This window comes from Raphanus sativus, chromosome 1 (genome assembly GCF_000801105.2).
Source record: "Raphanus sativus cultivar WK10039 chromosome 1, ASM80110v3, whole genome shotgun sequence".
Lineage (NCBI taxonomy): Eukaryota > Viridiplantae > Streptophyta > Magnoliopsida > Brassicales > Brassicaceae > Raphanus > Raphanus sativus.
In genome coordinates, this window is record NC_079511.1 from 10,404,376 (window position 1) to 10,430,681 (window position 26,306).

General features: G+C 34.2%; 5 protein-coding genes and 2 pseudogenes across 5 annotated transcripts; 5 read left to right on the forward strand and 2 right to left on the reverse strand.

Annotated features, from left to right (window-relative positions):
- The first annotated feature begins 879 nt into the window (after positions 1-879).
- LOC108845020 (F-box protein At2g38590-like) lies at positions 880-2,296 on the forward strand (annotated as a pseudogene).
- Positions 2,297-4,206: 1,910 nt separating this feature from the next.
- LOC108856981 (F-box protein At2g38590-like) lies at positions 4,207-5,722 on the forward strand. The gene is made up of 2 exons (XM_057007682.1): positions 4,207-5,403; positions 5,517-5,722. The coding sequence occupies exons 1-2, from the start codon at positions 4,263-4,265 to the stop codon at positions 5,606-5,608; spliced, it is 1,233 nt and encodes a 410-aa protein (XP_056863662.1). The 5' UTR covers positions 4,207-4,262; the 3' UTR covers positions 5,609-5,722.
- A 1,296-nt stretch (positions 5,723-7,018) lies between these two features.
- Positions 7,019-8,282, forward strand: LOC108845028 (F-box protein At5g41490-like; annotated as a pseudogene).
- A 1,836-nt stretch (positions 8,283-10,118) lies between these two features.
- Positions 10,119-11,823, forward strand: LOC108811010 (F-box/kelch-repeat protein At4g33290). Its single transcript, XM_018583076.2, is given in 2 exon segments — positions 10,119-11,462; positions 11,465-11,823. Coding segments are annotated over 2 exon segments (1,332 nt in total). The 5' UTR covers positions 10,119-10,196; the 3' UTR covers positions 11,531-11,823.
- A 1,983-nt stretch (positions 11,824-13,806) lies between these two features.
- On the forward strand, positions 13,807-15,317 carry LOC108810997 (F-box protein At5g41490-like). The gene has a single exon (XM_057010317.1). It carries the CDS (start codon positions 13,895-13,897, stop codon positions 15,254-15,256), a length of 1,362 nt encoding a protein of 453 aa, XP_056866297.1. The 5' UTR covers positions 13,807-13,894; the 3' UTR covers positions 15,257-15,317.
- An 85-nt stretch (positions 15,318-15,402) lies between these two features.
- On the reverse strand, positions 15,403-17,840 carry LOC108810986 (uncharacterized). Its single transcript, XM_018583059.2, has 8 exons — positions 17,286-17,840; positions 17,109-17,203; positions 16,909-17,012; positions 16,741-16,841; positions 16,544-16,647; positions 16,021-16,464; positions 15,795-15,926; positions 15,403-15,694 (listed from the first exon to the last, which is right to left on the reverse strand). Exons 1-8 carry the CDS (start codon positions 17,541-17,543, stop codon positions 15,511-15,513), a joined length of 1,422 nt encoding a protein of 473 aa, XP_018438561.2. The 5' UTR covers positions 17,544-17,840; the 3' UTR covers positions 15,403-15,510.
- Positions 17,841-18,401: 561 nt separating this feature from the next.
- LOC108861907 (uncharacterized) lies at positions 18,402-21,353 on the reverse strand. Its single transcript, XM_018635895.2, has 7 exons — positions 20,814-21,353; positions 20,458-20,544; positions 20,173-20,382; positions 19,745-19,909; positions 19,600-19,653; positions 19,371-19,517; positions 18,402-18,981 (listed from the first exon to the last, which is right to left on the reverse strand). Exons 1-7 carry the CDS (start codon positions 21,345-21,347, stop codon positions 18,604-18,606), a joined length of 1,575 nt encoding a protein of 524 aa, XP_018491397.2. The 5' UTR covers positions 21,348-21,353; the 3' UTR covers positions 18,402-18,603.
- Positions 21,354-26,306: the final 4,953 nt, after the last annotated feature.

Here is a 26,306-nt window from a genome sequence, read left to right on the forward strand (position 1 = left end):
TGCTTTGTTATAATTAGATTCAACAAAGAAAGCTTAGATTCTCGATATATTTATCTACCTTGGATCAGATAAGAGAAGTATTAATGAAGAAAGCTAGTTATTAAAAAAAATCAAAGCACAAGAAAATGAAACAAAAATCAAATAAACAAAGAAATCTATTTCTTTGGTGGAAATAATAATGATCATGAATCATATGATGAAATAGCTTCCAGTGTTAGTCTTCTTCAGCAACGTCTAAGAGTAGTACGTGCAAGTAGAACCGTTGGATGCTTTGATTTTAAAATATTAAAAAATCTTAATTCTTTAAATAAATGAATTAATTAGGACTTCATGTCTAAATTATATTTTAAGTTTAAGATCTATATATATTTTTTATAAAGTTAAGATATATAAATAGAGTTATCAACTTTTGAAAGCTATTTTAAGTTTACCGTTAACATTTTGTAACAAGGCTTAGAAATAATTTAAGAGATAACTATCTTCTTGCAAACGATATATAATTTATATAAACATTAATAAATTTTTAATTTATATAAAATTTTAATTATATAATTTCTTCATTCATCTCTAATTATTTTATTTCTGTAAAATATTTGTTTGTTATTTTATAAAATTACATCTTAAACGTGTTTCCATCAAAATCCCCCTAAAATCTAACAAACTAAAACCATATATGTAAATTAGAAAATACATTATTTTATAAAATCAAATATTTTTATTTTGAATATTTTTTTAATAAAAATAGAAATATAAAAACAAATTTGATTTTAAATTATAACAAAATTAAAAATTAAAAAATATAATATTCATGATATTATTGACTTATAGAGTGTTTCTCAAATCGTTACTTGTTTCTTAGTGTTTGTAGGGTTTGGAGTATTCAGTTGTTATATACATAGAGATTCTGAGGCGCAGAAGAACAAACAAAAATCCCTTGTTGCAGATTCAAACAATGACGAAGATCTCCGATCTTCCAATAAATTTGGTAGAGGAGATTCTCTTCAGGGTTCCCTTGAAATACATGAGAGCAGTGCGACTAACTTGCAAAGAGTGGGATAATTTATCCAGAAGCCGAAGCTTTTCTAGGATGCATGTTGGTAAACGAAGTGCTGTAAGGGAAGGTGAAAATATGATGGTCGCCTGGATAGATTACGATCTTTATCTCATGAGGGTCGTTCTCGTGGACAATGAAGATCCAATCATTGAGTGGAAAGGTAAACTTAACAAAAAAATTAAGATATCTAAAGTTTTCCACTGTGATGGTTTATTGTTATGCGTCTTGAAAGATGATGCTACCAAAGTTATCGTTTGGAATCCGTACTGGGGTCAAACAAGGTCGATAGAATGTAGATACTCTCACCCCTCATATCAAGATGACGGGTTCAGTTATGCTCTCGGATACGAGGAAAAAGGCTCTTGTCGTAGTTACAAATTGTTGAGGTATATAGATCATGTTGACTATCGGACCAAAGACCAGTTTTTATGGTATGAGATTTACGATTTCGACTCTAGTTTATGGAAAACTCTTGATATCACTCCACACTGGTGTATACTACGTTATCAGCTTGGCGTGTTTCTCAAAGGAAACACTTACTGGCCTGCTTCACAAAGGAACATAGAAGAAGACATGCTTAACGATCATATAATCTGTTTCGATTTTAAAAGTGAGCGTTTTGGTCCGCTTCTGCGTCTACCGTTTGACGCCTGGTATCATGACTTTATCATGTGTTAGAGAAGAGAAGCTTGCGGTTTTACTTACTCACAACGAAGCAGGTCCAAGGGAGTTTGAGATATGGATTACTACTAAGATTGAGACCGACAAGGTGTTGTGGAGCAAGTTCTTGAGAGTGGAAACGGAAACGGGAGTTTACGCTCTGGTTAATTGTGAGAGTTTCTTCATTGATGAGATAAAGAGAGTCGCAGTGGGTTACTACAAAACATTTAGCATTGTTGGAGAGGATGGATACTTGAAAGAGCTGGAGCTCGTGGAACGAGCATGCAGAGACGTATATTGCGGTAGGGCAAACATGTGCTCTTATGTTCCAAGTCTAGTTCAAATCAAGAAAACTGCTGCCAGTAGAAGGTTAAAGGAAACTACAAAAACGACTGATCAAAACATCTATTGAAAATCGTAGCAGTGTGTGATACTCTGCAAAAGAAGGAAGGCAGTTGATTAGTAGTCGTTCATACATGTCTTTCATTTACTTTTAGCTCTTCTGATGCAGCAGCATTTCTTTATTAAGATGTCTAGATATTCTCACCGTCCATGTTGATATGTCGGGTTCAGTTATGCTCTTGTAATAGCTATAAATATTTGAGGTTTATAAACATTACAATGCACCCAGAAACCAATTTTCATGGTATAAGTTTTATGATTTGGATTCTAGCTCTTGATGTTCATTTATGCCCTCGGAAATACGAGGACAAGAACTCTTGTCGTAGCTACAAAATCTTGAGTTTTATTGATCGGTACGCTGACTATGCGGCTGAATACCATTCTGTATTGTATGAAATCTACAATTTCAACTCTAGTTTATGGAGGACTCAGCATGGCGTGTCTCTCAAGGGAAACACTTAATTACTGGCTTGCTTCAAAAGGGAACTGACAACACAAGCTTAAAGATCACAGTCTGTTTTGATTTTACAAGTGAGAAAAGAATTACGCAAGTGCTTCAGACAATCTGAATATGTCATATGGGCTACGAATAAGATTGAGGCTGGAAAGTTGTCCTGGAACAAGAACTTGATAGTGGATACGCAACCTGACCCTCTGGTTACACCTAAGGGTTTCTTCATTGACGAGGAGCAGCAAGTCGCCATAGCCGATGAAGAAAACCGTAGAAAAATATCATACATCATTGGAGAGACTAAATGCGCATGCAGATTGGGTCTAGAACTGGATGCAGTCATACAGACATAATATGTTCGCCACATGCTTGCTCTTGTGTCCCTAGCTTAGTGCAAATCATGTTGTATGAGGCAAAAGGACACAACACAATGACTTAGAAACTCAAGGATACGAAAAAGAGGAAATGATGTTCATAAACAAAACAGAACTAACAATGAAATCTATTTCTCTTTAGTGAACTGAGGCGATGATTGTTTATTTGGTTTTTAAATTTTAGTTTTTGGTTTTTGATTTTGATGTAGATTTTAGTTTTTTTTTTTTGGAAAAACTTGATTGGTTATTAGATTTTGGTTTGTTTTTAGATTAAAATAAATAATTAATGATAAATTTAAACACAGTCAACTTAAATGCAAGAGAAACAAAGTAGATATTTTGAAAAACAACAAAGATTTCCAGATTCATTGCATTCATGTTGATTGTGTTGATCAGGACTTGCGAATATAAAAGCACCACGATGAAGTATAAACCGCAAGAAAGGGAAAAGGTCATGGAAACACGAATTGCCAAGGATTTTGCCACGAAGAGCGACTAGACAAATGTTGATGTCGCTGCATGCTGTGAGGAAGATATCCAATATTCATCAATAATCTTACCAAACCCTGCAAATCCAGATGAGGGATTCCACACTGCATTTGTAAAAACCGAGCACATATCAGATTGTGAAGGGATTGGTTCAACTCTGATCAAGGGTTTCAAGTCGTGAAGGGTCTTCAGTTATTTCATATATACAAATATACAGTAAATTTTATAAATTAGTACTTGATATGTCGTAAAAATTAATACTTGATAAATTAATAAATCGAATCAATTATTTTGATTTCAAATTGAAGTAGTTCAAAATAGTATATAATTTGATAAAACAATAAATTTTATAAAACTTTATGAAAATATATATTTTCAATATTATAAATTAATAACTAATATATATAATTTATATACACATTAATAATTTTTTAATTATATGACCCTTTTCGATTCATCTAATTTTTTTATTTCTTTAAACATTTGTTTGCTATTTTATAAAATTACATCTTCAACGTGTTTGCGTCAAAATCCCCCCAAAATCTAATAAACTAAAAGCATATATGTAAATCAGCAAATATCTTATTTTATAAGAGAAAATACTTATATTTTAAGTATTTTTAAAATATAAAACAAAATTGTTTTTAAATTATGATAAATTTATAAAATTAAAGAAAATATAATATTCATGATCTTGTAGAGATTTCCTCAAATCGTTACTCGGGTTCCAAGTGTTTGTAGGGTTTAGAGTACTAAATTGTTATATATATATAGAGAGATTTGGAGGCGCGGGACCAAAGAGAGAAAAAAAACCTTGTTGCAGACTGAAACAATGACGAAGATCTCCGACCTTCCAATAAGTTTGGTAGAGGAGATTCTCTGTAGGGTCTCCGTTAAAAATATGAGAGAGGTTCGATCAACTTGCAAAGAGTGGGACACTTTATCCAGAAGCCGAAGCTTTTCAAAGATGCATATTGACAAAATAAGCGCAGTAAGGGAAGGTGAGTCTATGATCATCGCAATGATAGATTACAATCTGTATCTCAAGAAGGTCGTTCTCGTGGTCAATGAAGATCCAGTCGTAGAGTGTAAAGGTAAACTTAACAAACAAATCAAAATATCTCAAGTTTTCCACTGTGACGGTTTATTGCTATGCGTCTTAAAAGATGATGCTACCAAAGCTATTGTTTGGAATCCCTATTCGGGTCAAACAAGGTCGATAGAATTTAGATTTTCTCACCGCCAAAACGGACGGGACATGTTCAGTTACGCTCTAGGATACGAGGACAAGGGCTCTGGTCGTAGTTACAAATTCTTGAGGTTTATAGAATACTACGATGACTATGAGACCAGAGACGAATTTGTCTGGTATGAGATTTATGATTTCGACTCTAGTACATGGAAGACTCTTGATGTCACTCCACAATGGCGAGTTTGTCAGCCTGGCGTGTCTCTCAAAGGAAACACTTACTGGCCTGCTTTACAAAGTTACCCAGAATATTACGTGATTGATCACATAATCTGTTTCGATTTTACAAGTGAGAGTTTTGGTCCCCTTCTGCGTCTCCCTTTTAGCGCTGGGCATGGTGACTATGTTACTTTATCATGTGTTAGAGAAGAGAAGCTTGCTGTTTTACTTACTCACGACGAAGGAGGTCCATTGGAGTTTGACATATGGATTAGTACTAAGATTGAGGCCGAAAAGGTGTTGTGGAGCAAGTTCTTGAGAGTGGAAACGGAAACGGGAGTTTACGCTCTGGTGAATTGTGAGAGTTTCTTCATTGATGAGGAGAAGAAGGTTGCCATGGGCATTGATGAAGAAGCCTACTCCAGAACATTTAACATCGTTGGAGAGGCTGGATACTTAAAAGAGCTGGAACTCGTAGAAGGTTTACGCGGTAACATAAACTGTAGGGCAATGGCGTACTCTTATGTTCAAAGCCTAGTGCAAATTAAGCAACCTGCTGCAGGAGGTAAAAGGAAACGCCAAAGTGACTTAGAAAACCAACTATTTGATCAAAAAATGTCTGGACTTGTTGCAGCTATAAAGCGTGCCGAGTGCAAATTAAGCAACCTGCTGCAGAAGGTAAAAGGAAACGCCAAAGTGACTTAGAAAAGCAACGATTTGATCAAAACATGTCGAGACTTGTTGCACTTAAAAAGCGTGGGATGGTTTAGTCTTTCAGCTATGTCTTTCAGTTACTCTTAGCTCTTCTGATTCTGCGTGTTTTTAATTAAGATGTCGTTTTGGTGTTGCCTTTTCCTTTTTTATATGCTATCATTTTTTTTGGATTTTGATGAGTTTCTTTTTGGGTTTAGATAGCGTTTTTTATTGCTTAGGTATTCGACTATATATGTCATCTCTTGGCTTGTGGCTTGCCTCACTGAATTACTGAATATTAATAAAGAATTTTGCCCTTTAGATGCTTTGTTACAACTAAATTCAACAAAATAAGAAAGCTTAGATTCTCGATATATTTATCTACGTTGGATCAGATAAGTAGAAGTATTAATGCAGAGCCATTTATTAAAAAAAAATCAAAGCCACGATAAAATGTTTAAAGAAAAAAACAAAGAAACAAAGAAATAGATTACTTTGAAGGAAGTAACAATGATCATGAATCATATGATGAAATAGCTTCCAGTGTTAACATCGTTGGAAGTAACAAGTAAAAGTTTCTTTATAGACGAGGAGAAGAAAGTCGCAATGGGCTACTGCAAAACATTTACATCGTTGGAGAGGCTGGATATTTAAAAATCTCGAACTTGCAGGCAGGGATAGAAACTGTAGGGTAAAGGTGTGCTCTTATGTTCCAAGCCTAGTGCAACCTGGTTCAGGAGGTCAAAGGAAACAACAAAGGGACTTGGATAAACAACGATTTGATCAAATTATGTCGAGTCTTGCCGCTATTGAAATATTCTGCAAAAACAAGGAGAAAAACGAGATGATTAGTCTTTCATATATGTCTTCAATTTACTCTTAGCTCTTCTGGTGTAGCGTGTCTCTCTTATTATGTTCCAACTTCCAAGCCGTCTTAGAAACGCAAGGATGTGACAAGTCTCAGTTAACAAAGCTTAGTTTATGTATTTGCATTTACTCTTCTTAACTTTTGTCTTTTCTTAAGCTGACCTTGTTTTGGTGTTGGTTTAATTTTCAGATTGTTTTTTATGATATGTTTCTTCAGTTTTCATTGTATATAAAACTAAAATGTATTTTATATGAAGATTTTTTTTAAAAAATATCTCTAAAAATTTAAACTTTCAGTGGAAAATTGACAAATGAATAAAGGTGTTTTTATTTTGAAACCCATATAGTTGGATAGTAATTCGGCCTTATAAGAACACATCTTGGAGTTCTAAAGATACATGTGTATATGTGTATGTAGGTGTGGAATCCATTTTTTTGGGGAAGAACCTTATTTAAAAGTTCTTAAATGGAGGTTTTAAGAATGGGAGTTCTCCACAAAAAAAAAAGACTCCACATCTACATACACATAAAATATACATATACACATGTATTTTTAGAATTCTAATGGATAGAACCCCATTGGAGGGGCTCGTTTCTTGTTTTAAAAAAATCTTAACACCATGGCCGAAGAGCTCGTCTTGAAAGGCAGAGTATGCGCCATCGCCACTCCCGTCAACAACGCCACGTGATCGACACTTCATTGCGCGACAAGTCAATCCAGATTGAAACAGTGACGAAGAGATTCTCTCTAGGGTTCCCTTGAAATATATGAGAGCAGTGAGATTAACTTGCAAACAGTGGGGCGCTTTATCCAAGAGTCGAATCTTTTCAAAGATGCACCTTGATAAAACAAGATCAGGTGAGTGTCTGGTGATCGCAAAGATGGGTCACGATATTTATCTCACTAGGGTCATTCTCGGCACAGATGAAGATCCATCTATAGAGTGCCAAGGTCAACTAGACAAACAAAACAAGATATCTCAAGTTTTCCACTGCAGTGGTTTATTGTTATGCGTCTTGAGAGATGATCTTACCAAATATATTGTTTGGAATCCATATTTGGGTGAAACAAGGTCCATAGAGTCTAGATACTCTCATCGCCCAGCCAGATGGAACTGGTTCACATACGCTCTTCGATACGAGGAGAAAGGCTCATCTTGTCGTGGCTACCTTGAGGTTTATAGACAAGTTTTATGATACACGTAGAGACCAGTTTTAATGTTATGAGATTTACGATTTCGACTCTAGTACATGGAACACTCTTGATATCACTCCAAACACCCGTATACTACCTGATCGGGGTGGCGTGTCTCTCAAAGGAAACACATACTGGCCTGCTTCACACATTAACACAGGAGAAGATGACGATCACATAATCTGTTTTAATTTTACAAGTGAGAGTTTTGGTCCTCTTCTGCCTCTCCCGTTCTACTCTGAGAATAATGATGATGTGACTTTATCATGTGTTAAAGAAGAGAAGCTTGCTGTTTTACCTACTCACAGCAACGAAACATCTTCACTGGAGCTTAAGATATGGATCAATACTAAGATTGAGGCCGAAAAGGTGTTGTGGACCAAGTTCTTGAAAGTGGAAACGGAAGCTGAATTTTACGCTCTTATTAATTGTGGTAGTTTCTTTATTGATGAGGAGAAGAAAGTCGCCATGGGTTTAAAGAAGCCTACTCCAAGACATTGAACATTGTTGGAGAGGATGGATACTTAGAAAAGCTGAAATTCAGGGAACATTTGGGCATATACAAAAACTGTTGCGTAAAGGTGTTGTCTTATGTTCCAAGTCTAGTGAAAATCAAGCAACCTGCGGTTGGAGGCAAAAGGAAACAACACAAGGACTTACAAACTCAACGATATGATAAAAAGAGGTGATGATTAGTCTCAGTTAACAAAGTTTATTGCATTTACTCATTCTTCACTTTGTCTTGTCTTAAGATGACCTTGTTTTGGTCTTGGTAAACCTTCTTTTACAACTCTTTTAAATCTTTTACTACGGCTAGAACTCAACTACATTAAAAAAAAGGCGTAGTGTGGACATAGGATGTTTAGACACAAAACAGAACTAACGAAGAAATCTATTTCTTTAGTGAAATTAATCATGAAGCAAAAGCTATACAACATTTGTTGGCCTTCTCTAATCTTCTTGGTCTCTTCCTGGCTGCTGCTTAGCTTCATTCGGCAATGTCTGAGGGCTCTTCCGGAGTACATGTTTCCTGCACCGCTCAAATATTCTGTCGTAGATCAAATCAAACTCCACACCTGCTCTCTCTCGATTTTTTTTTAACAAGAAAAAGCTATTCTATTGCTCAAACTTGAGCTGGTATATGTCACCAGACCGGAATATAACAACCAACAAAAAAGTTCTCTATGGAAAGATCTTGTTGTCCAAGCTAGAGAATCTAAAATTCGATTATGAGTTCGTAGAATGTAAGAAACCTTGACATCCGGGAAGTATATCTACAAAATCTCTCTCGGTTAACAATGAATAAAATATGATACATTCAATTGAATATTGAATGTATCATTTTAAAAATGATATCATTTGAATATTACAAAAAAAACGGAATGGATTTGAGTAGATCCTTTCGGATCCGTATTTTAACCGAAATATCTAAACTACTCAATTCAATTAAGGTATTTTATATCCAAACTATTAACTATATCTGAAATAATTTAAAACCTTCCAAAAATACTCAATTTATATAATTTGAATTGGTTATTTTTATATGAAAATAACCATAGATATAATGTTATTAGCACTGTTTTGAAACCAGATCTGGATCCGCGGTTGAGCCGGTAAATCGGTTTGGGTTTAGTAAAAAATCCAAAATTTAAAAATTCGTAAACCCGCAAAAAACCCCTTAAACCCGGAATCCGGTTACCGGTTGAACCAATGGTTGAACCAATAAATAAAATTTTACTTATTATTTTCTAGTTTTTACTTAGTTGAAAACAAATTAAGTGAATGATAATAAAGAAAACCAAAATTAGTTGATTTAATTTTGTGTTAATTTATTTTTGTTATTGATAATTTTTAGTGACGTTTTACTTTTGGTTTATTTTAAGTTATTTTAATTATATCATTCACATTAGATATTTAATATTTATGAATTTTTATGTCTTGATATTTTTTGTTAGATGCAAAACGCTTAACTTGCTACAAAAAAAATTAGATAGTCTAAACTAGTTTTTTTTAATATTTTGTATGTCAAGTGAAGATAAAATATAAAAACTAAAGTTAAATATTTTTTAAATATATAATTATTATTTTCTTTTTTTATAAAACATTTAGAAAATACTTAAATTTATTTTTTATATATTTATTTTCATAGCTAATATATTATTGTAAATATAAATTAAAATAATATTTTAAACATTTGTATTTTTAGATATATTCGGATACTCATTCGGTTTTTGATCTTTTAGGTTTTGGAAAAAGGAACAATTTGAATATTTAGACAGAATCAGAACAGATCAGATAGCTTATTTTCGGAGTCGGGTATTTCGGTATGGATATTATGCCTTGTCCTAGATTGGATTGTATTGTGGTTTTTTCTTTTTTTTTTCATTTCAATATGTTTCTTCAGTTATCATTTGTAACAAATAAAAATATTTTAATATGAAGATTTATAAAAAATATATATCTGAAAAAAATCTAAAAAATTTAGTGGGAAAATTGAGAAATGTAAATAAAAGTGTACTGGAGCCCGAAACCTTTACAGCATCTTCTACTTTCGGTGTATGTAGCCTCGTTTTCTTGACCAACCCTAGATTCACTCCTCAACCATGGCCGAAGGGAAAAGCACAATCTTCGCCACTCCAGTCAACCACGCCGACATGATCGTCACTTCGTCGCGCCACAAGTCAATCCCGATTGAAACAACGATCTCCGATCTTCCGGTAAATTTGGTGGAGGAGATTCTCTCTAGGGTTCCCTTGAAAAATATGAGAGAAGTTCGATTAACTTGCAAAGGGTGGGACACTTTATCAAAGAGTCGAAGCTTTTCAAAGATGCATATTGATAAGCTAAGCACTGTAAAGGAAGGTGAGTCTCTGATAATCGCAATGGTGGATTACAATCTTTATCTCATGACGGTCGTTCTGGGGGGAACCGATGAGGATCCATTCGTAGAGTGCCAAGGTAGACTTACTTGCCTAGACAAACAAATCAAGATATCTCAAGTTTTCCACTGCGATGGTTTATTGTTATGCCTCTCTGAAGATGCTATCCTTTGGAATCCATATTTGGGTCAAACTAGGTCGATAGAGTTTCCATGCACTCACTGCCCACACAGATGGAACAGGTTCACATACGCCCTCGGATACGAGGAGAAAGGCTCATCTTGTCGTGGCTACAAATTATTGAGGTTTATAGACATCTATGACGATTATAGACCTACACACCAGTATTCATGTTATGAGATTTACGATTTCGACTCTAGTACATGGAAGACTCTTGATATCACTCCACATTGGCGTATAAAATTTGGATTGCCTGGCGTGTCTCTCAAAGGAAACACTTACTGGCCTGCTTCACCAAGGAACATAAAAGAAAACACGCTTGACGATCACATGATCTGTTTCGATTTCTCAAGTGAGAGTTTTGGTCCGCTTCTGCGTCTCCCGTTTGACGCTGGTGGTGATGAAGGCTATGCGACTTTATCAAGTGTTAGAGAAGAGAAGCTTGCGGTTTTACTTACCCGCAACGAAGTAGATCCGTTTGAGTGTGAGATATGGGTTAGCACTAAGATTGAGGCCGAAAAGGTGTCTTGGATCAAGTTCTTGAAAGTGGAAACGGAAATGGGATTTAACGCTATGGTTGATTGTGTGAGTTTCTTCATTGACGAGGAGAAGAAAGTCGCTATGGGTTACTCCGAAACATTGAACATTGTCGGAGAGGATGGATACTTGAAAGAGCTGGAGCTCGTGGAACGTGATGGCAGAGACGTAAACTACTGTATCCCGATGGTGTGCTCTTATGTGCCAAGCCTAGTGCAAATCAAGCAACCTTCTCCAGGAGGTCAAAGGAAACAACGAGGCGACTTAGAAAAGTTCTAAGTCAACGATATGATCAAAACATGTCCAGACTTGCCGCTATTGAAAATCGTAGCAGTGTGTGATACTCTGCAAAAGGAGGAAGGCAAAAAACGAAATGATTAGTCGTTCATAGATGTCTTTGATTTACTCTTAGCTCTTCTGATGCAGCGTGTCTTTATTAAGATGTCTAAGATATAAGACGTATAGGCGGCTTCTTCTGTCTGGTCATCTGAGGCTTGTTCTACTCATCACATTTCTGTATTAGCCAAGACAAGCTCGCGGTTTTATTTAGTCTCGGTTAACAAAGCTTAGTTTATGTATTTGCATTTACTCTTCTTAACTTTTTGTCTTTTCTTAAGCTGACCTTGTTTTGGTGTTGGTAAACCTTCTTTTACAACTCTTAAATCTTCATTGCAGCTACAACTCAACTAAATAAAAAGGCGAATGATTCAGGTGGGCATAGGATGTTTAGAAACAAAAACAGAAATAACAATGAAATCTTTTATTTTATTTTTAATGGTCCCATTTAAATATTACAAAAATATTGGGTTGGATTCGAGTCAGATTCTTTTGGATCCGATTGGATTTGGGTTTTAACTGAAATAACCAAACTATTCAATTCGATTCATGTATTTTATATTTAAACTATTCAAACTTAATTAAAATAACTTAAAACTCAAAAATAATCAATTTATATTAGTTCGAATTGGTTATTTTTGTCACAAAGTAACTATGTATATAATGTTATTTGAGTATTTTTATCTAAACATATGTTTTTTATTTGTAAATACTAAAATAAAGAATATATGATTTATGATTTTAGTTTTACGTATAATTCTATTATAAATATAATTTAAAATAATATATATATATATATATATTTATTTGTATGTTTGGATATTTTAGGATACTCACTCGGTTTTCACTGCAGGTCAGGTTTGGTTTCGATTTTTTGGGTTTAGAAAAATAGATGTCATTAAAGAAACAAATGACCATTACACTCTTACAAATAACTAAATAAATAGAAAAACAATTATTATAATAAAAAAATTATAGTTTCGAATTATATGTTTTTATATTTGAACTTTTTGTTAAAAACAAATTTTAATTTTTTTAGTTTACTTTGTAAATTTTCTTTTTGGAATTTGAAACTATTTTTTATTTTTAATATTTACTTTTTATTTTTCAAATTTTAAATCTCACTCCCAAAATTCCACCCCTTACTCTAAACCATAAGTTTAAATTAGTTAATCCTAAGTGTATAAATGTATATTTACCTATTTAATAAAACAATTTGGTCATTTTGATTTTTGAGGTTATATTTGTGATAAAAAAAAATTTCAGAAGTATTCTAGTGTATTTCTCTTTTAACTTCATAGATTTAGAAAAAATTATAGACATATTTTTGTAGCTTTGTTTCTTTTTATATAGTCTAATTATTTCTGTCTAATTGAATTTATATTTTGATAAATTTAGGCTTAAATTTTCATAAAATATTTGTATCATTTTATTTTAAAATATAAATTCTAACAAATTTTGTATTTTCTTGGTTTTAACTAACATTAAACTGGTAAAAAATAATATGTTATTAACCTGTTGAACTAATAAATTTAAATGAAATTTATTCAATTAACTATCAACAAATATTTTATTTTCTTGGTTTTAACTAACATTAAACTGGTAAAAATTAATATGTTATTAACCTTTTGAACTAATAAATTTAAATGAAATTTATTCAATTAACTATCAACAAATATTTTATTTAATTACTATTTCTTTATTTTTGTATTTGATAATGTACAATTACAATTACTTTTGACTATATGTATGTATACAAATATGATATATAAGTTGATGTAAAAAAATAACTGAACTTAAATTTAGAAATTTATGGTATAAGAGTTATTAGTTATTAACTTATTCAGAAATCATTGCCAATAAATAGAAATTTTTATAAAGAAAATTATACATGTTATAATTCTTAGAAGCTACATCATTTTTTTGTTAACAAAGATGGTGGTGATACACATACAGTATACATTATACAGTATACATTATGGTTTGATTTTCATATTGTTTTTGTAATATGTGGTTATGGTTTGATTTTGATATATAATAATAACTAATAACTCATATATTATTCTGGATGGAATGGATTGTGGTTATGGTTTGATTTTCATATTGTTTTTGTAATATGTTTCTTCAGTTTTCATTGTAAATAAAAACTTTAAAATATTTTATAATTAAAAATATCTGAAAAAAAAAATTAGTGGAAAAGTTGACAAATGTATAAAAGTGTTTTTCTTTTGAAGCCCATATAGTTGGATAGTAAAAGTGTCTCGTTTCTTGTACTAGGCCGAACTACTCGAGCTAAACTATAAAAGTGTCTCGTTTCTTGTTTTTCAAAAAAAAACCCTAGATTCACTCCTCAACAACTCCCTAACACCATGGCCGAAGAGCTCGTCTTGAAAGGCACAGTGTGCGCCATGGGCACTCCCGTCAACAAGGCCGAGATGATCGTCACTTCTTCGCGCGACAAGTCAGTCCAGATTGAAACAGTGACGAAGATCTCCGATCTTCCTGTAAATTTGGTAGAAGAGATTCTGTCTAGGGTTCCCTTGAAATATATGAGAGAAGTTCGGTTAACTTGCAAAGAGTGGGACTCTTTATCCAAAAGTCGAAGCTTTTCAAAGATGCGTATTGATAAACTAAGCACTGTAAAGGAAGGTGAGTCTCTGATGATCGCAATGATGGATTACAATCTTTATCTCACGAGGGTCGTTCTAGGCGGCACCGATGAAGATCCATTCGTAGAGTGCCAAGGTAGACTTACTTGCCTAGACAAACAAATCAAGATATCTGAATTTTTCCACTGCGATGGTTTATTGTTATGCGTCTTGAGAGATGATCTTACCAAATATATTGTTTGGAATCCGTATTTGGGTCAAACTAGGTCCATAGAGGCTAGAGACTCTCACCTTCCAGACATTTGCCCCTGGACCTGGTTCAAATACGGTCTCGGATACGAGGACAAAGGCTCATCTTGTCGTGGCTACAAATTATTGAGGTCTATAGACATCTATTATGATAATAGACCTACACACCAGTGTTCATGTTATGAGATTTACGATTTCGACTCTAGTACATGGAAGACTCTTGACATCACTCCAAACTGGTATATACTATCTTATCCCGGTGGCGTGTCTATCAAAGGAAACACCTACTGGCCTGCTTCACAAAGTAGAAAAGAAGACTTGCCTCAGGATCACATTATCTGTTTCGATTTTAAAAGTGAGAGTTTTGGTCCTCTTATGCGTCTCCCGTTTGACGCTAAGCATGCTGACGATGTGACTTTATCATGTGTTAGAGAAGAGAAACTTGCTGTTTTACTCACTCGCAACGAAGCAGGTCTATTGGAGTTTGAGACAATGGAGTATGAGATATGGATCAGTAATAAGATTGAGGCCGAAAAGGTGTCGTGGACCAAGTTCTTGACAGTGGAAACGGGACTTTACCTTCTGAGTGCAAGTTCTAGTTTCTTTATCGACGAGGAGAAGAAAGTCGCCATGAGTTACTATAAAACATTTAACATTGTTGGAGAGGATGGATACTTAAAAATGCTAAAACTCGGAGAATGTTTAGGTGGCACAGACAGAAACTGTAGCCTAAACGTGTGGTCTTATGTTCCAAGCCTAGTGCAAATCAAGCAACCTGCTGTTCGAGGCAAAAGGAAACAACACAAGGACTTAGAAGCGCAAGTAGACATGATATCAAAAGAAGAAATGTTAGTCTCAGTTAACAAAGCTTAGTTTATGTATTTGCATTTACTCATTCGTCATATGACCTTGTTTTGGTGTTGTTAATTAAACCTTCTAACTCTTTTAAATCTTTCATTACGGCTAGAACTCAACTATATTAAAAAAAAAAGGCATATGGTTCGAGTGTGGACATAGGATGCTTAGAAACAAAACATAACTAACAATGAAATCTATTTCTTTGGTAAAAGTAATCATGAATCATGATGATGAAGCAAAAGCTATACACATGTGTTGGCTGGCCCCCTCTAATCTTCTTGGTCTCCTCCTAGCTGCTGTTGAGCTTCATTCGGCAATGTCTGAGGGCTCTTCCTGAACACATGTTTCCTGCACCGTTCAAAGATACTGTCGTAGATCAAATCAAACTCCACGCCTGCTCTCTCTCGGTTCACTATGAATAGAATATGATCCGCCTCCACGATCTTGTAGTACCTGTGGGGAATGGATACATTCAAAGAAAATCCTGTAAGACTCTTATCTTCACTGAATCTTCAAAGAGACACGTAATGGTCATAGCAAGAAGAAGACTAACCAAATGCCTGGTTGGAGAGGAAGACAATCTGAGTCACTATGAACAATGAGATTAGAATGTTCAACAGGTATTCTAGGGTGAGTCATGGATATAGTATTCAACGCTCCATCATTGTCCTGCCAATCTTCATCTCTGCAAAGAAAAAAAAAACAAAATTTAAACTACAGATTTGTATAATGTATAGTGTGTGTAGCATCTGACTCAGGGCATTATAACAAACCTTTACCTGTAACCCTTATAAGGCAGAGGTAAGTCACGAGGGAACCGCCACTGACTCATCTGCAACACACGGATGAAAAGCAGAGGATGGATCCCCATCACACCCGAAGGAACGGTCATCATCCCAAGAGGCTTTCTAGTACGCTTGGTCGCGTAGCTGAAGTAGAACGTGTTTGGGAAAGTCTTGAGATTAGCATTGAGCTTCACCGACCCTTGGATAGAGAGGTCAGGCAGGATCCAGTCACCATATGAGGCAAAGGGACCTGCGTTGCCAAGGAGGCAATCGACGAGACCGCGTAAACCTGTCTTCTTCCAGGACATGTTGAAATGGTCGAACCCGAAGTTGTAATAGGATTTAAGCCAAGGGATGTCGATCCAGTCGTACATTATGACTCCAAGCTTACAAATCTGAAGGAGAGAGATGAGTTTGAGGGACTTCCCGTCCTCTGGCCTGACAATGTCATCATATACATTTTGGATTATAACTCCAAGGAGATCAAATAGAAGGTAGAGCAACAAAAAAAACTCACGATATTCCATCAAGGTAGGTTCGAGTAGTCCCGTTTAATGCTCCTGATAAGGATGTTAAACTCAAAACCCAGTTCTCGTTTGTGTTCTCGTAACCACTAAACATCTGAAACACACCACAAGCAAATCAACTTCAACAACACAACACAGCTAAAACCAAATCCTGCACTATGAATCTTGTTTTTTTTTTTTTTGTTACCTTGTCAGCGAGCATTTGCTGCAACACACGAACAACTTGAGCACCAGCAGAGTGACCAACAAAGTGAATAGGATGATCTTCATCCCATTCTTGATACTCCCCTGAAGTACAGATTCATCAGCACAAAGAGTGAATCTTAAAGCTACTCAAAAAAGAAAAAGACTAAACCTTTCTCATAGAAACGACCAAACTGAGAATGCCCACAAGCTTTACTATGTTCTTCACCATAATCAACTCTTCCACCTTTCAAGTAATAAAACAACTCTCTTGCCCTATTTAAAAAAAAAAATCCTTCCTTTATATCAGCAGATTACAATTAAAACTATATATCATAACAACAACAAAGACTGAAACTTTCTTGTTTTCACCTATCGTGAACACTCGTCAAAGACCCCAAATCAGGCACCAACACTCTCTCGTCCTTCTTCTCAGCTCCAGCAAAATATGACAACCCACCTAATCTCTGCAATCACCAAACCCAAATCAAACAAAAGAAACACATCAAAGCAGAGAAGAACTGTTTTTCTTTTTCTTTCTTTGCTTACTCCTTTCCCAAATCCGAAAATGCCATGGACTAAAACAATAGGAGGCAGATCATTGACTTGCGTCGTCGTCGTCTTCCCTTGGTCAATCCGTTTGACTTCGACGGCGGTTTTAGCCTTGAAGATTGACTCGGTCAGCGTCTGTGTGAGATCTCCGGCGACGGCGGAGCTGAATATGTAAAGACCGTACATCATGTGAACGACGGAGCTCACTGACAGCTCTGCTAGCTGGAGAGCAGTTACAACAAACCATTGAATCATCCTCAAAAAAAAATCAAATCTTTCCTCTCTTTTATAAATACCCAGAAGCAGAGGAACCTCAAAAACGCAGACTTTTTCAATACCCAGTAATCAAAATCTGATCTTTGTTCCACATTGAAATCAGATTCTTTGCTTCTAGAAGAAATAGTTTGCCTCTCTCACCACACACAACTTTCTCGTTCGTTTTTGTAATTTGTAGTAATTTACCTGACGCATGAAAACGCTTTCTTTGCCTAATGCCCAATAAAAGACTCACACTTGTTTTCTTTTTTTCTCTTTTTTTTTTGTTTAGTTTTAAATTGTTTTTCCTCTCTGTGGAAGACGCGTCTAGAAATGAAAAGAAAAGCTTGAAAGAAGAAGGAGAACTGTGTTTTAATACCTCTGTGTGGACGCCACGTGTTATTTTTGGAAATAAAGTGGGTCCCGCTAAGATATGTCTCAGCGAACTGAACAATGCTTTACTGTACTTTATAACATTTTAAAATCGAAATAGATAAATAAATAAACGTTTGGTTGGTAGAGTAGGAGCAGCTGATGAACTGTCCTGAGAAAATTCGTCATGTTTCGTGAAATTTCGTGTAATTAGGAGTGGACCATACTGAATTGTTATCACGTTGTTCACGCCTCCACGACGCTTTTGAGTTTTTGGTGGGACTTGGGAAAATGGTTTACCAAAATTATATGTTTTTCAGTCAAATAAATTTATATAATAGTTTTTCATGTTTGTTTTTCCAAAAAAAATTATCCAGTAGAAAAAAACATATAAGCCCACTGGACTTAAGTTTTGTGGGCAGTCCAGTACATCAGGGTAACCAGAAAAATCTCATCTTAAATTTAGAATTTTGTAGCATTCTGATATTTATAATTGATCGGCAACTAGTTAATAGATTCATTTCATTTATGTTGCACTTCACATTTGATTTCATTAATCAATCGGTATATTTCTTTTCTTACACATACATTTTTCAAAAAAAAATCTCTGGATCTTTGTCCAGAGCCCTCAATCCCAAAAAACTCACCTACGTCGGCTGAAACACACATAATTTACTCTTTTTCATCTCTAAAGACACTTCGAGTTTTTACCGGGTCCTCCGTAATAAAAATAATTACCCCAAACCCGGTTTACTCCTCCTTTTATGTCATAACAATTCGGATGATCCGCAAGAACTCTAAGATTAGATGTCGGAATAAGAGTATTGTCCCAATCTACCATCTCCATATTCCTAAAGTAAGACGCTTTTCCAAAACCTTCACCTGCAAAATGTCCACTTCCCATTTGAGTCGACGTATGTGAACCACCAGGTCTTGTGTTCACTATCTCGCCACCGAACTGGACCATGTTCCCATGCTCCATCAGGTGTGTGAACAATGATACGGGCCAGTACCCGACTAGTGTGCCCGACCCGAATTGGAGCCACCAGTGTCCGTGTTTTGGGTCCTACACATGGGTTTTTGACGAAGTTGCGTTAGTTGGATAATTCTATACGTAAAAGTTGGAGGTATGCTTGTTACAAAAAAAAAAAAAGTTGGAGGTATGCTGTGCTGAACGTTCAAAACACTTGATGGATAAACCATGTGCATGGTTTTGATCAAGAATAATAGTATGACTTAAGGGAGACATTAACTTTAACGCCAAAATAAATTGACTTTATATATTGTTAGGAAACAATTCTATTAAATAAGTATGACGTGCAATTATTATTAGGGTGATACTCGAGTGCTCAAATTAAAAGTCCTAAATCAAGTGATTATGAAAGAGAGTAATCTCAGTTTTACCGTACAGGATGGAATTAAAAATTTAAACAGTTGATTGAAGAGAAGAATTACCTTCCATATCAATAAACTTATATCGAATTGTCCACCTTTATACGATGAAACCGGAGAAATGGCAGCTCCGATCGCAATTCGATTGTTTGTCTGAATAAAACCGGAACACAATAGGTTATAGCATCCTGTTGTCTGGTACGCATCCGACTGAAAAGACATAGAGATAAACTTAAACATTGTGGAAAGACCATAAAGAGTTTTTGAAGTTGCATGAAAGTAATTTGTATACCGTCCAATATGTGAAGAACCTTGGGTTAGTGTCTCCGTACAGCTCCGGGCTAACCTGTCCGACATAATCAAAATGCTAAGAATTTAGAACCTTTTGTGAAAATAAATAAGAACTATAAATACATATTGAAGAGAGTGTCACGTGCCTGCCAACCAGCTTCGATGGTATTAAGATCGTCGGCGAAAGAACCGGCGATGACCCAAATCTGAGACAAGCTAAACTCATATTGGCTATTGACACGTGGCGTCCACACGTTTATACTTGCTTTTGCTCCGTAATATTGACTTCCGGATACGTATCCAACCGCATGCTACATTGTATTTGTCATATGCACTAAAATGTTAATAATATAATTTTTGTAAATCAAGAAAAAAAAAGAAACTAGAGTATAATCGTCTTTTTCGATTCGAGCAAAACATGATAATCTCTGACATGTTAAATTCTGGTGGTGGCATTGCAAAGATTTGCGAGAAAGGTGGTTCTTGCTATTATTATGTATCTATCTTTTTTATGTTAAATTAAGAAAAAGTATGTAAGCTCTGACTTTTTGATAATAGTAATCTAATAATGTACCTCGTGGCCGTTACTGCTGGAGTCCCTTTTTACACGCCTGATTTTGCGACCAAATCTACGCACAGAACTTGCTCTTAACATGTCCTGCTCCGTCGTTCTTCTGATTGGAATCGTACCTTCCGGACAAGAATCACCGGTTAAACTCCAAAGCTGAAAATCTTCATGGGATTCGTTTTCTCGGCTATACCCTTTGGGCATCTCTGGTGGATCCTAAACATGTTTTCATATACTTTAGACTTTCAGAATGGAATTATTATGATAAGAATAGTGAGATTGAGCTATTACCATTGGTCTTTGTCCTTGCAACAAGGGATGATCAAAAGCAGGCTGGTGATGAGATGGAACACAATCTATTGAATCTCCATCTTGGCTCTGAAACCATCCCAAGAACATTAACCTAGTCAGAAGAACTATTCGGATGGTGTAGATTTAGAAACATTCGTATATGGCATAATTATGAGAAAAGATGGGAACTAGTTTGTAATTGTAATAGAAATTGATAAGATGTATGTCTTGAATATTTTTCATTAAAAACACGTAATGTCTCATTTGATCAACAAAAAAAAAAACACGTAATGTCTCTATAAACGAACACACGGCTCTAAACTTAGTTTAAGAAAAATATACAGTTTGGGGCTTGCCTGAATGGTCTTCACGGCGGGTTTATTGATCTTTTGGAGGTGTTCTCTGATAAGTTTCAGCTTCTGGATCTCATGTTGAGGCCGGAGAGTCACATTTTCGTCTGTGGTATTATGTAGAAAAGCAGCGTAGGAAAAGCAAGACGACAGGAGGCAGAGTGTGAAAATGAAGGTGAAAATCAAGCAAGAAGACATTGTAATGGCTGAAGAATCTCCCTCCTCTTTTTCACCGTTTTGACTTTTCTGAAGAGTATGAAAAACACTTTGATTGTGTGTGTTGTTTGATGAAGGTGAAAGCAAAACATTTAATGCAAGCTTATTGTTGTTGTTCGTCTTCTTCATGTCACTGACACATCTTCCACCAACAAACCCATTAAAGACATAATGACTTACTTCTCTAAAGAAAACCCAGAGCCCCCAAAATCCAAGAGTTAATGAATTAACTCTCTCCCCAAGTATAAATGACGTAAAAATATTAATATAAGAAGCGTAAATATTGTGTATTGATAAAGGGTTTGGGCATGTGGGTTTACACATATGACATACATACAAAGGTGGTATTAATACTGGGTAGTGATGAAGTCATGGAATTATATTTATAGTATTTTTCTTAGGGCTTGGGACGAATTGTTTATTTATTTTAGAATTAAAAGTTTTTTTAATGGGAGAGAAAATCTTTGATGCAGCTTTATCGGTTATCTGAAAAACGCCATTTTAATAGTAAGGCAAAGAAAAAGTGACTCTATAATAAAGATGGAGTTTGCTCCAATAGTACTCTATTTTAGAGTGAAAAACAGAGTGATGAACAAAGAAAAAATAACTTACTCTATATTTGGAGTAAACTTATTTCTCACTCTATTATAGAGTGAGAAATAAAATACTATTGGAGTATTTTTTACTCTAAAATAGAGTGGAGTTGGAGATGCCTTTAAACAAAAAAAATCAATAGATTTAAACCTTGATTTTCTCAAAAGTATCTGCTAAACTAACAAAATTCGTATTCATCGTGTCAAAGAAAACTAAGTTTCCTTTGATTTGCATGTCGTCAAATTAATAATGGTACGTTGTGTGTTGTTCGATTTCTCTTGAATATACCAAAGGGACATATTCCAATTAATTAAATATTAGTAACTAGTAGAAGATATATATATATATATATATATAGATTATATATTCTCATAAATCTCAAGCAATTGGGCATAATGATTTGTAAAGCATTAATTTTCATGTGACTACAAACCAACGAGGATTGATACACGATGTGCTTATTGGCTCCAACATCCCAACTCCAAAGAGCACGTTCGTTAAATAATATTTAAAAACCCAAATTATTATTCAACTTCTTACAAATTATCCACATTATAGTTGGCTAATAGCACTTGAACATTTAGGCGAACGTGATTCAAAATTCACATAAACCAAAAACAAAATTGTGAATATACTCAACTACAAAACTATGGATAAGTTTGGTGACAGGTGAGTATAGTAGGCATGTACATGGATTGGGTATCTGGGTTTTTGAATGTTATTTGCGAATTGTTTCGTATGTTATAGATATCTAATTTTTCGATTTACTTTGTTTGGGAGAAAATATGGATATTCGAAAAAACGGATATCTGGAAAATAAATATATATTTGCTGATATTTATGAATATTTACGAATATCTTATATGTTTTGATTAATACAAATAATCTTAAAAATTTGATATAAATTTGTTTTGTAAAATATTGTTTGCATGGTATGTAAGATTAAAAAAAAAAAGAAATAGTGAATCTACATAGTTTGTAAAATTTTAAACTTAGTTAACAATTATAATAACAAAAAAATTATAGCTGTCATAAAAAATTTCTATTCCTTTTATGTAATACTTTTATATAAGTAATAATGTGAATATAATTTGTCAAATCACATGTTAGGATAATAATTATATAATTTTATACATTTTAAACTTTATATATAATTAAGATATACATGTATTTATATATTGTCGGATCGAACGGATAAAATTTAACGGATACTGATTTTTAGTATTTGCATTGCTTCAACAGTTTACGGATATTTGGAATTTTCGGATCAGATCAAAACAAATAACGAATCAAATAAATTTAACGGATAAAATGTCTACTTTTATAGTATAGTATACTACTTGAGATCCGCAACTCTATAATCTCAGATACTTTGGGTCCGTCTCATCTTCTACGAAAGTTAATCGTCCATTCGACATGACATTAAACCAAAAAACTAAAAATCAAGTGGTTTGATTATCTTATTGGTCAACTGACCGATTTTTACTATGAAGATATCTAATTAGTCAACTTAAAATTTACAGAGTTCAGTGTTGGGCAAGTAAAATCGTCTATAGTAAAGCGAGTACAAATTGTGGAATGGAACTCGAGAGTGTATTTGTTCGAATGATTTTGTCCAGTCTTTAAAATCGAGGAATGATTGAGAGACCCAAAAGCATGCAAACATTGCCTCAGGGTTGCTATTTAATAAATAATTGCATGACTAAGAAAAACATGATTGGTGTTTTGATGTGAGTGCAATGGAACACCTTCACAATACTCACATCCATATATAAATATTTCCACATTATATATAAAAACCTGTTTCATAAGTATATTCATATATTTAAAATTTTATACAGAATGACATTAGTTTCTTGGAATTATTAATGCACCACTATATGATAGAAATGGTATAAATATTTCTAAATGCATCGCTACAAGTCTACAATAGATTTCAAGTAGTTTCACATAGACAATATTCTAGTATCTGATTCTTAAAAGATATCTCATATATTATTATTCATAAAAATAGTAAAAATGATTACAACACAAAGTTTACTAGGCCTTGCGATTAAGGTTGGCTTAGAATAACCTTAAAACAATCAAATCCGAACTTCAGGGAGTGAACAATAGGAAAATTACTGTTCATGAAATGTATATAGGAAGAAGATAATATCACCCTCAGTCTCAAATCCGAAAACATACAAATTAGGGTAACATTTCAATAATTAATTGAAAGGGAGTGAGAAGAAAAAAGGCGAAGAGAATTAAAGATGAATATCAAAAAGCTAACAAAAGGAGAATGGGAACAGTTTGATGTAAGCGCAATGATAGTGTCTCTAAAGCAGCCTCGAGCTCAGCTTTTTTCCAGTTGGTACGTATTTAGAGATCATAAGGATTAAGGACTATTATGCAAACAATTTAAAACAAAGTACGATTTGGCGTTGGGGTTATTAACTATGGATGATGAGTCATTATTTACAAAAGCGGCGTGAAAGGATAGACGTTAATGTTCGGACCATGAATGCAGTATGTTAAGGGTACACCATCATGGATTTTCATTGTGTTTTGTCAAATATCTGATGTAACCATGAAATAGTTTTTGGCTGCACAGATTCTAATACACATACTAATTAAAAAGGTACACATTGAAAACGCGGTATCTATCATTTTAAGGGATTTGTTTTGTAAATGTTACAAGAAAGGGAAACAAATCTGACTGCATTTGTTTTAGCCACATTGTGCTATTTCGACAAATGGCATCGACTGTTTTTTCGGGCGAGCATCTGAGCATTGGGTCCATATTTGAAAACCACCGCAAACAAACCACATTGAGATGGTATGGTAGGCATGCGCATTTTACCCGGACCCAAGAATCCGGCTCAAAATACCCAATCCAAAACCGAACAGAAAATTTACAAGTATTTTTTGGGTCTTAAATTTTTCTTACTCGAAAGAACTGGAAAGAACCAGCCCGGATAGATCCAAACCCAAAAAGAACCGACCCGAATAGACCCGACCTGATAAGAACCAATTTGTATCCGACATAAAAATATACATATCTAAAACTATGATTTTTGTGTTCTATTTTATATATATATTATTTTATGATTTAGTTGAAATATCTTTTATTAACAATATTTGTTATTATTTGTAACATTTTAAGTAACATGAAGTTTTGAACTTTAGAGTTTAAAAATGTTTTATTTTAATTATTAATAGTTTAATTTAAGTTATTTTGTAAAATTTTAAATATATATGATAAATATTAACTAAATATAATATGTCATGTCTTTTTTAGATCCTAAATACCCGAACCGATCCGGATCCGATATAGACCCAAAATATTTTTGGGTATTTTACAGGTATGAAAATTAAAAATTCGAACCGATCCGGACCCGACAAGAACCGGTTTAGAATCGATCCGAAAAAATTTATAAATACTTATATAAGTTCAAATTATCAGGATTCGAAATAACCCGACTCGAACCCGATCTGAGGACCTGGATGTCCAGGCCTAATAGTATTGTTAATCTTCTTTGAATTACCACTATATTTTGTAGCTCATATCATAAGTATTGTATTCCAAATTCATCAAGTTGATATATAACTAACAATTAACTTTTTATTTTTTGAATATATATTAAATTTATTCAAAAGAAAATATCCTTTTTTTACAGCAGGTGCAACATTAATTTGAAATCAGATCATCTTGTTTCAAGCAACAGAGTGAGGTTATTCTGTGGCAAGCCACAGAGATAATGTTTCAGCGTGTTTATAGTTTCCTTGCAGTAGGAATGACGAGCAACGGTTCCGGACTTGACGATAACCCTGTTTTGCGAGAGGTACAGCAGCAGTGGGAGTGGCACCATGTCTTCTGTTATTCCTTTCTCTACATAGCGAATAAAGAGAGGCTTGAAATGCATATCTTGGTAAGAATGTATGTAACAGACCACCCGTAGTATCCAGAGCTAACTCCATTAGCTCAAGCCACTTTGTAGTAAAATTTGATTGCAGTAACCCCCGCATCAACAAAGACCAGACCTCATTAGAATATGGGCATTCGAATCCCGGCTACTGAGGAATTAATATTTCGGCATTGCTATGGACATAGGACCGACACGTAACAACATGTGATTAGTCTGGACCACTTCTGTGGAGCCAAGATACTTCTGTATAATTAAAAAAAAATAATAGTTAACTATTAAATATGTCTTTTTGTCAAACAAAAACTATTGAATATATCTTTTCACTGCATTTTTAATGATGAGTTACTATTGTGTACGCTGTAACATGCAAGAATATGCAGTTCTTTCACGTATCCACAGATTAAGTAGAGGTTTCGATCTCGGATCCTATCGTTGTTATAAAAACATAATAAGAAAATGGTGAGGTCACCTCTAGATCTCGGCGTTTTCACCTTAATCCGAACTACTATACAAAAATATTCGAACGGAACTTATGAACTTAATATCTTGGAGTTTGATTATAACATGAACCGAACCAGAATCCGAACTATCAAAAATATCAAAAATTATTTAAATATGTTAATATTTTTATATATTTTAAAGTGATTTAGATATTTTAGAATTCAAAATATTTTTGTAGTTTGTTTAATTTATTATTTTGAACACTTTTAGCTAATTTAAATAGTTTAATTAATATTTAATTAGATTTGAAAATATTTATATATTTGAAAAAAAGATT

Excerpts from the sequence above, each read along its gene's own strand:
- LOC108856981 (XM_057007682.1), top strand. The coding sequence starts at position 4,263 with ATGACGAAGATCTCCGACCTTCCAATAAGTTTGGTAGAGGAGATTCTC. Across the intron at positions 5,404-5,516 it reads TAAGCAACCTGCTGCAGGAG|GTAAAAGGAAACGCCAAAGT; the intron begins GTAAAAGGAAAC and ends CTGCTGCAGAAG.
- LOC108810997 (XM_057010317.1), top strand. The coding sequence starts at position 13,895 with ATGGCCGAAGAGCTCGTCTTGAAAGGCACAGTGTGCGCCATGGGCACT.
- LOC108810986 (XM_018583059.2), bottom strand. The coding sequence starts at position 17,543 with ATGATTCAATGGTTTGTTGTAACTGCTCTCCAGCTAGCAGAGCTGTCA. Across the intron at positions 16,465-16,543 it reads ACCTACCTTGATGGAATATC|GCCAGAGGACGGGAAGTCCC; the intron begins GTGAGTTTTTTT and ends TGACATTGTCAG. Across the intron at positions 15,927-16,020 it reads CTGCCTTATAAGGGTTACAG|AGATGAAGATTGGCAGGACA; the intron begins GTAAAGGTTTGT and ends TTTTCTTTGCAG.
- LOC108861907 (XM_018635895.2), bottom strand. The coding sequence starts at position 21,347 with ATGTGTAAACCCACATGCCCAAACCCTTTATCAATACACAATATTTAC. Across the intron at positions 19,910-20,172 it reads CCAGCAGTAACGGCCACGAG|CATGCGGTTGGATACGTATC; the intron begins GTACATTATTAG and ends AATACAATGTAG. Across the intron at positions 19,654-19,744 it reads CCATCGAAGCTGGTTGGCAG|GTTAGCCCGGAGCTGTACGG; the intron begins GCACGTGACACT and ends TATGTCGGACAG.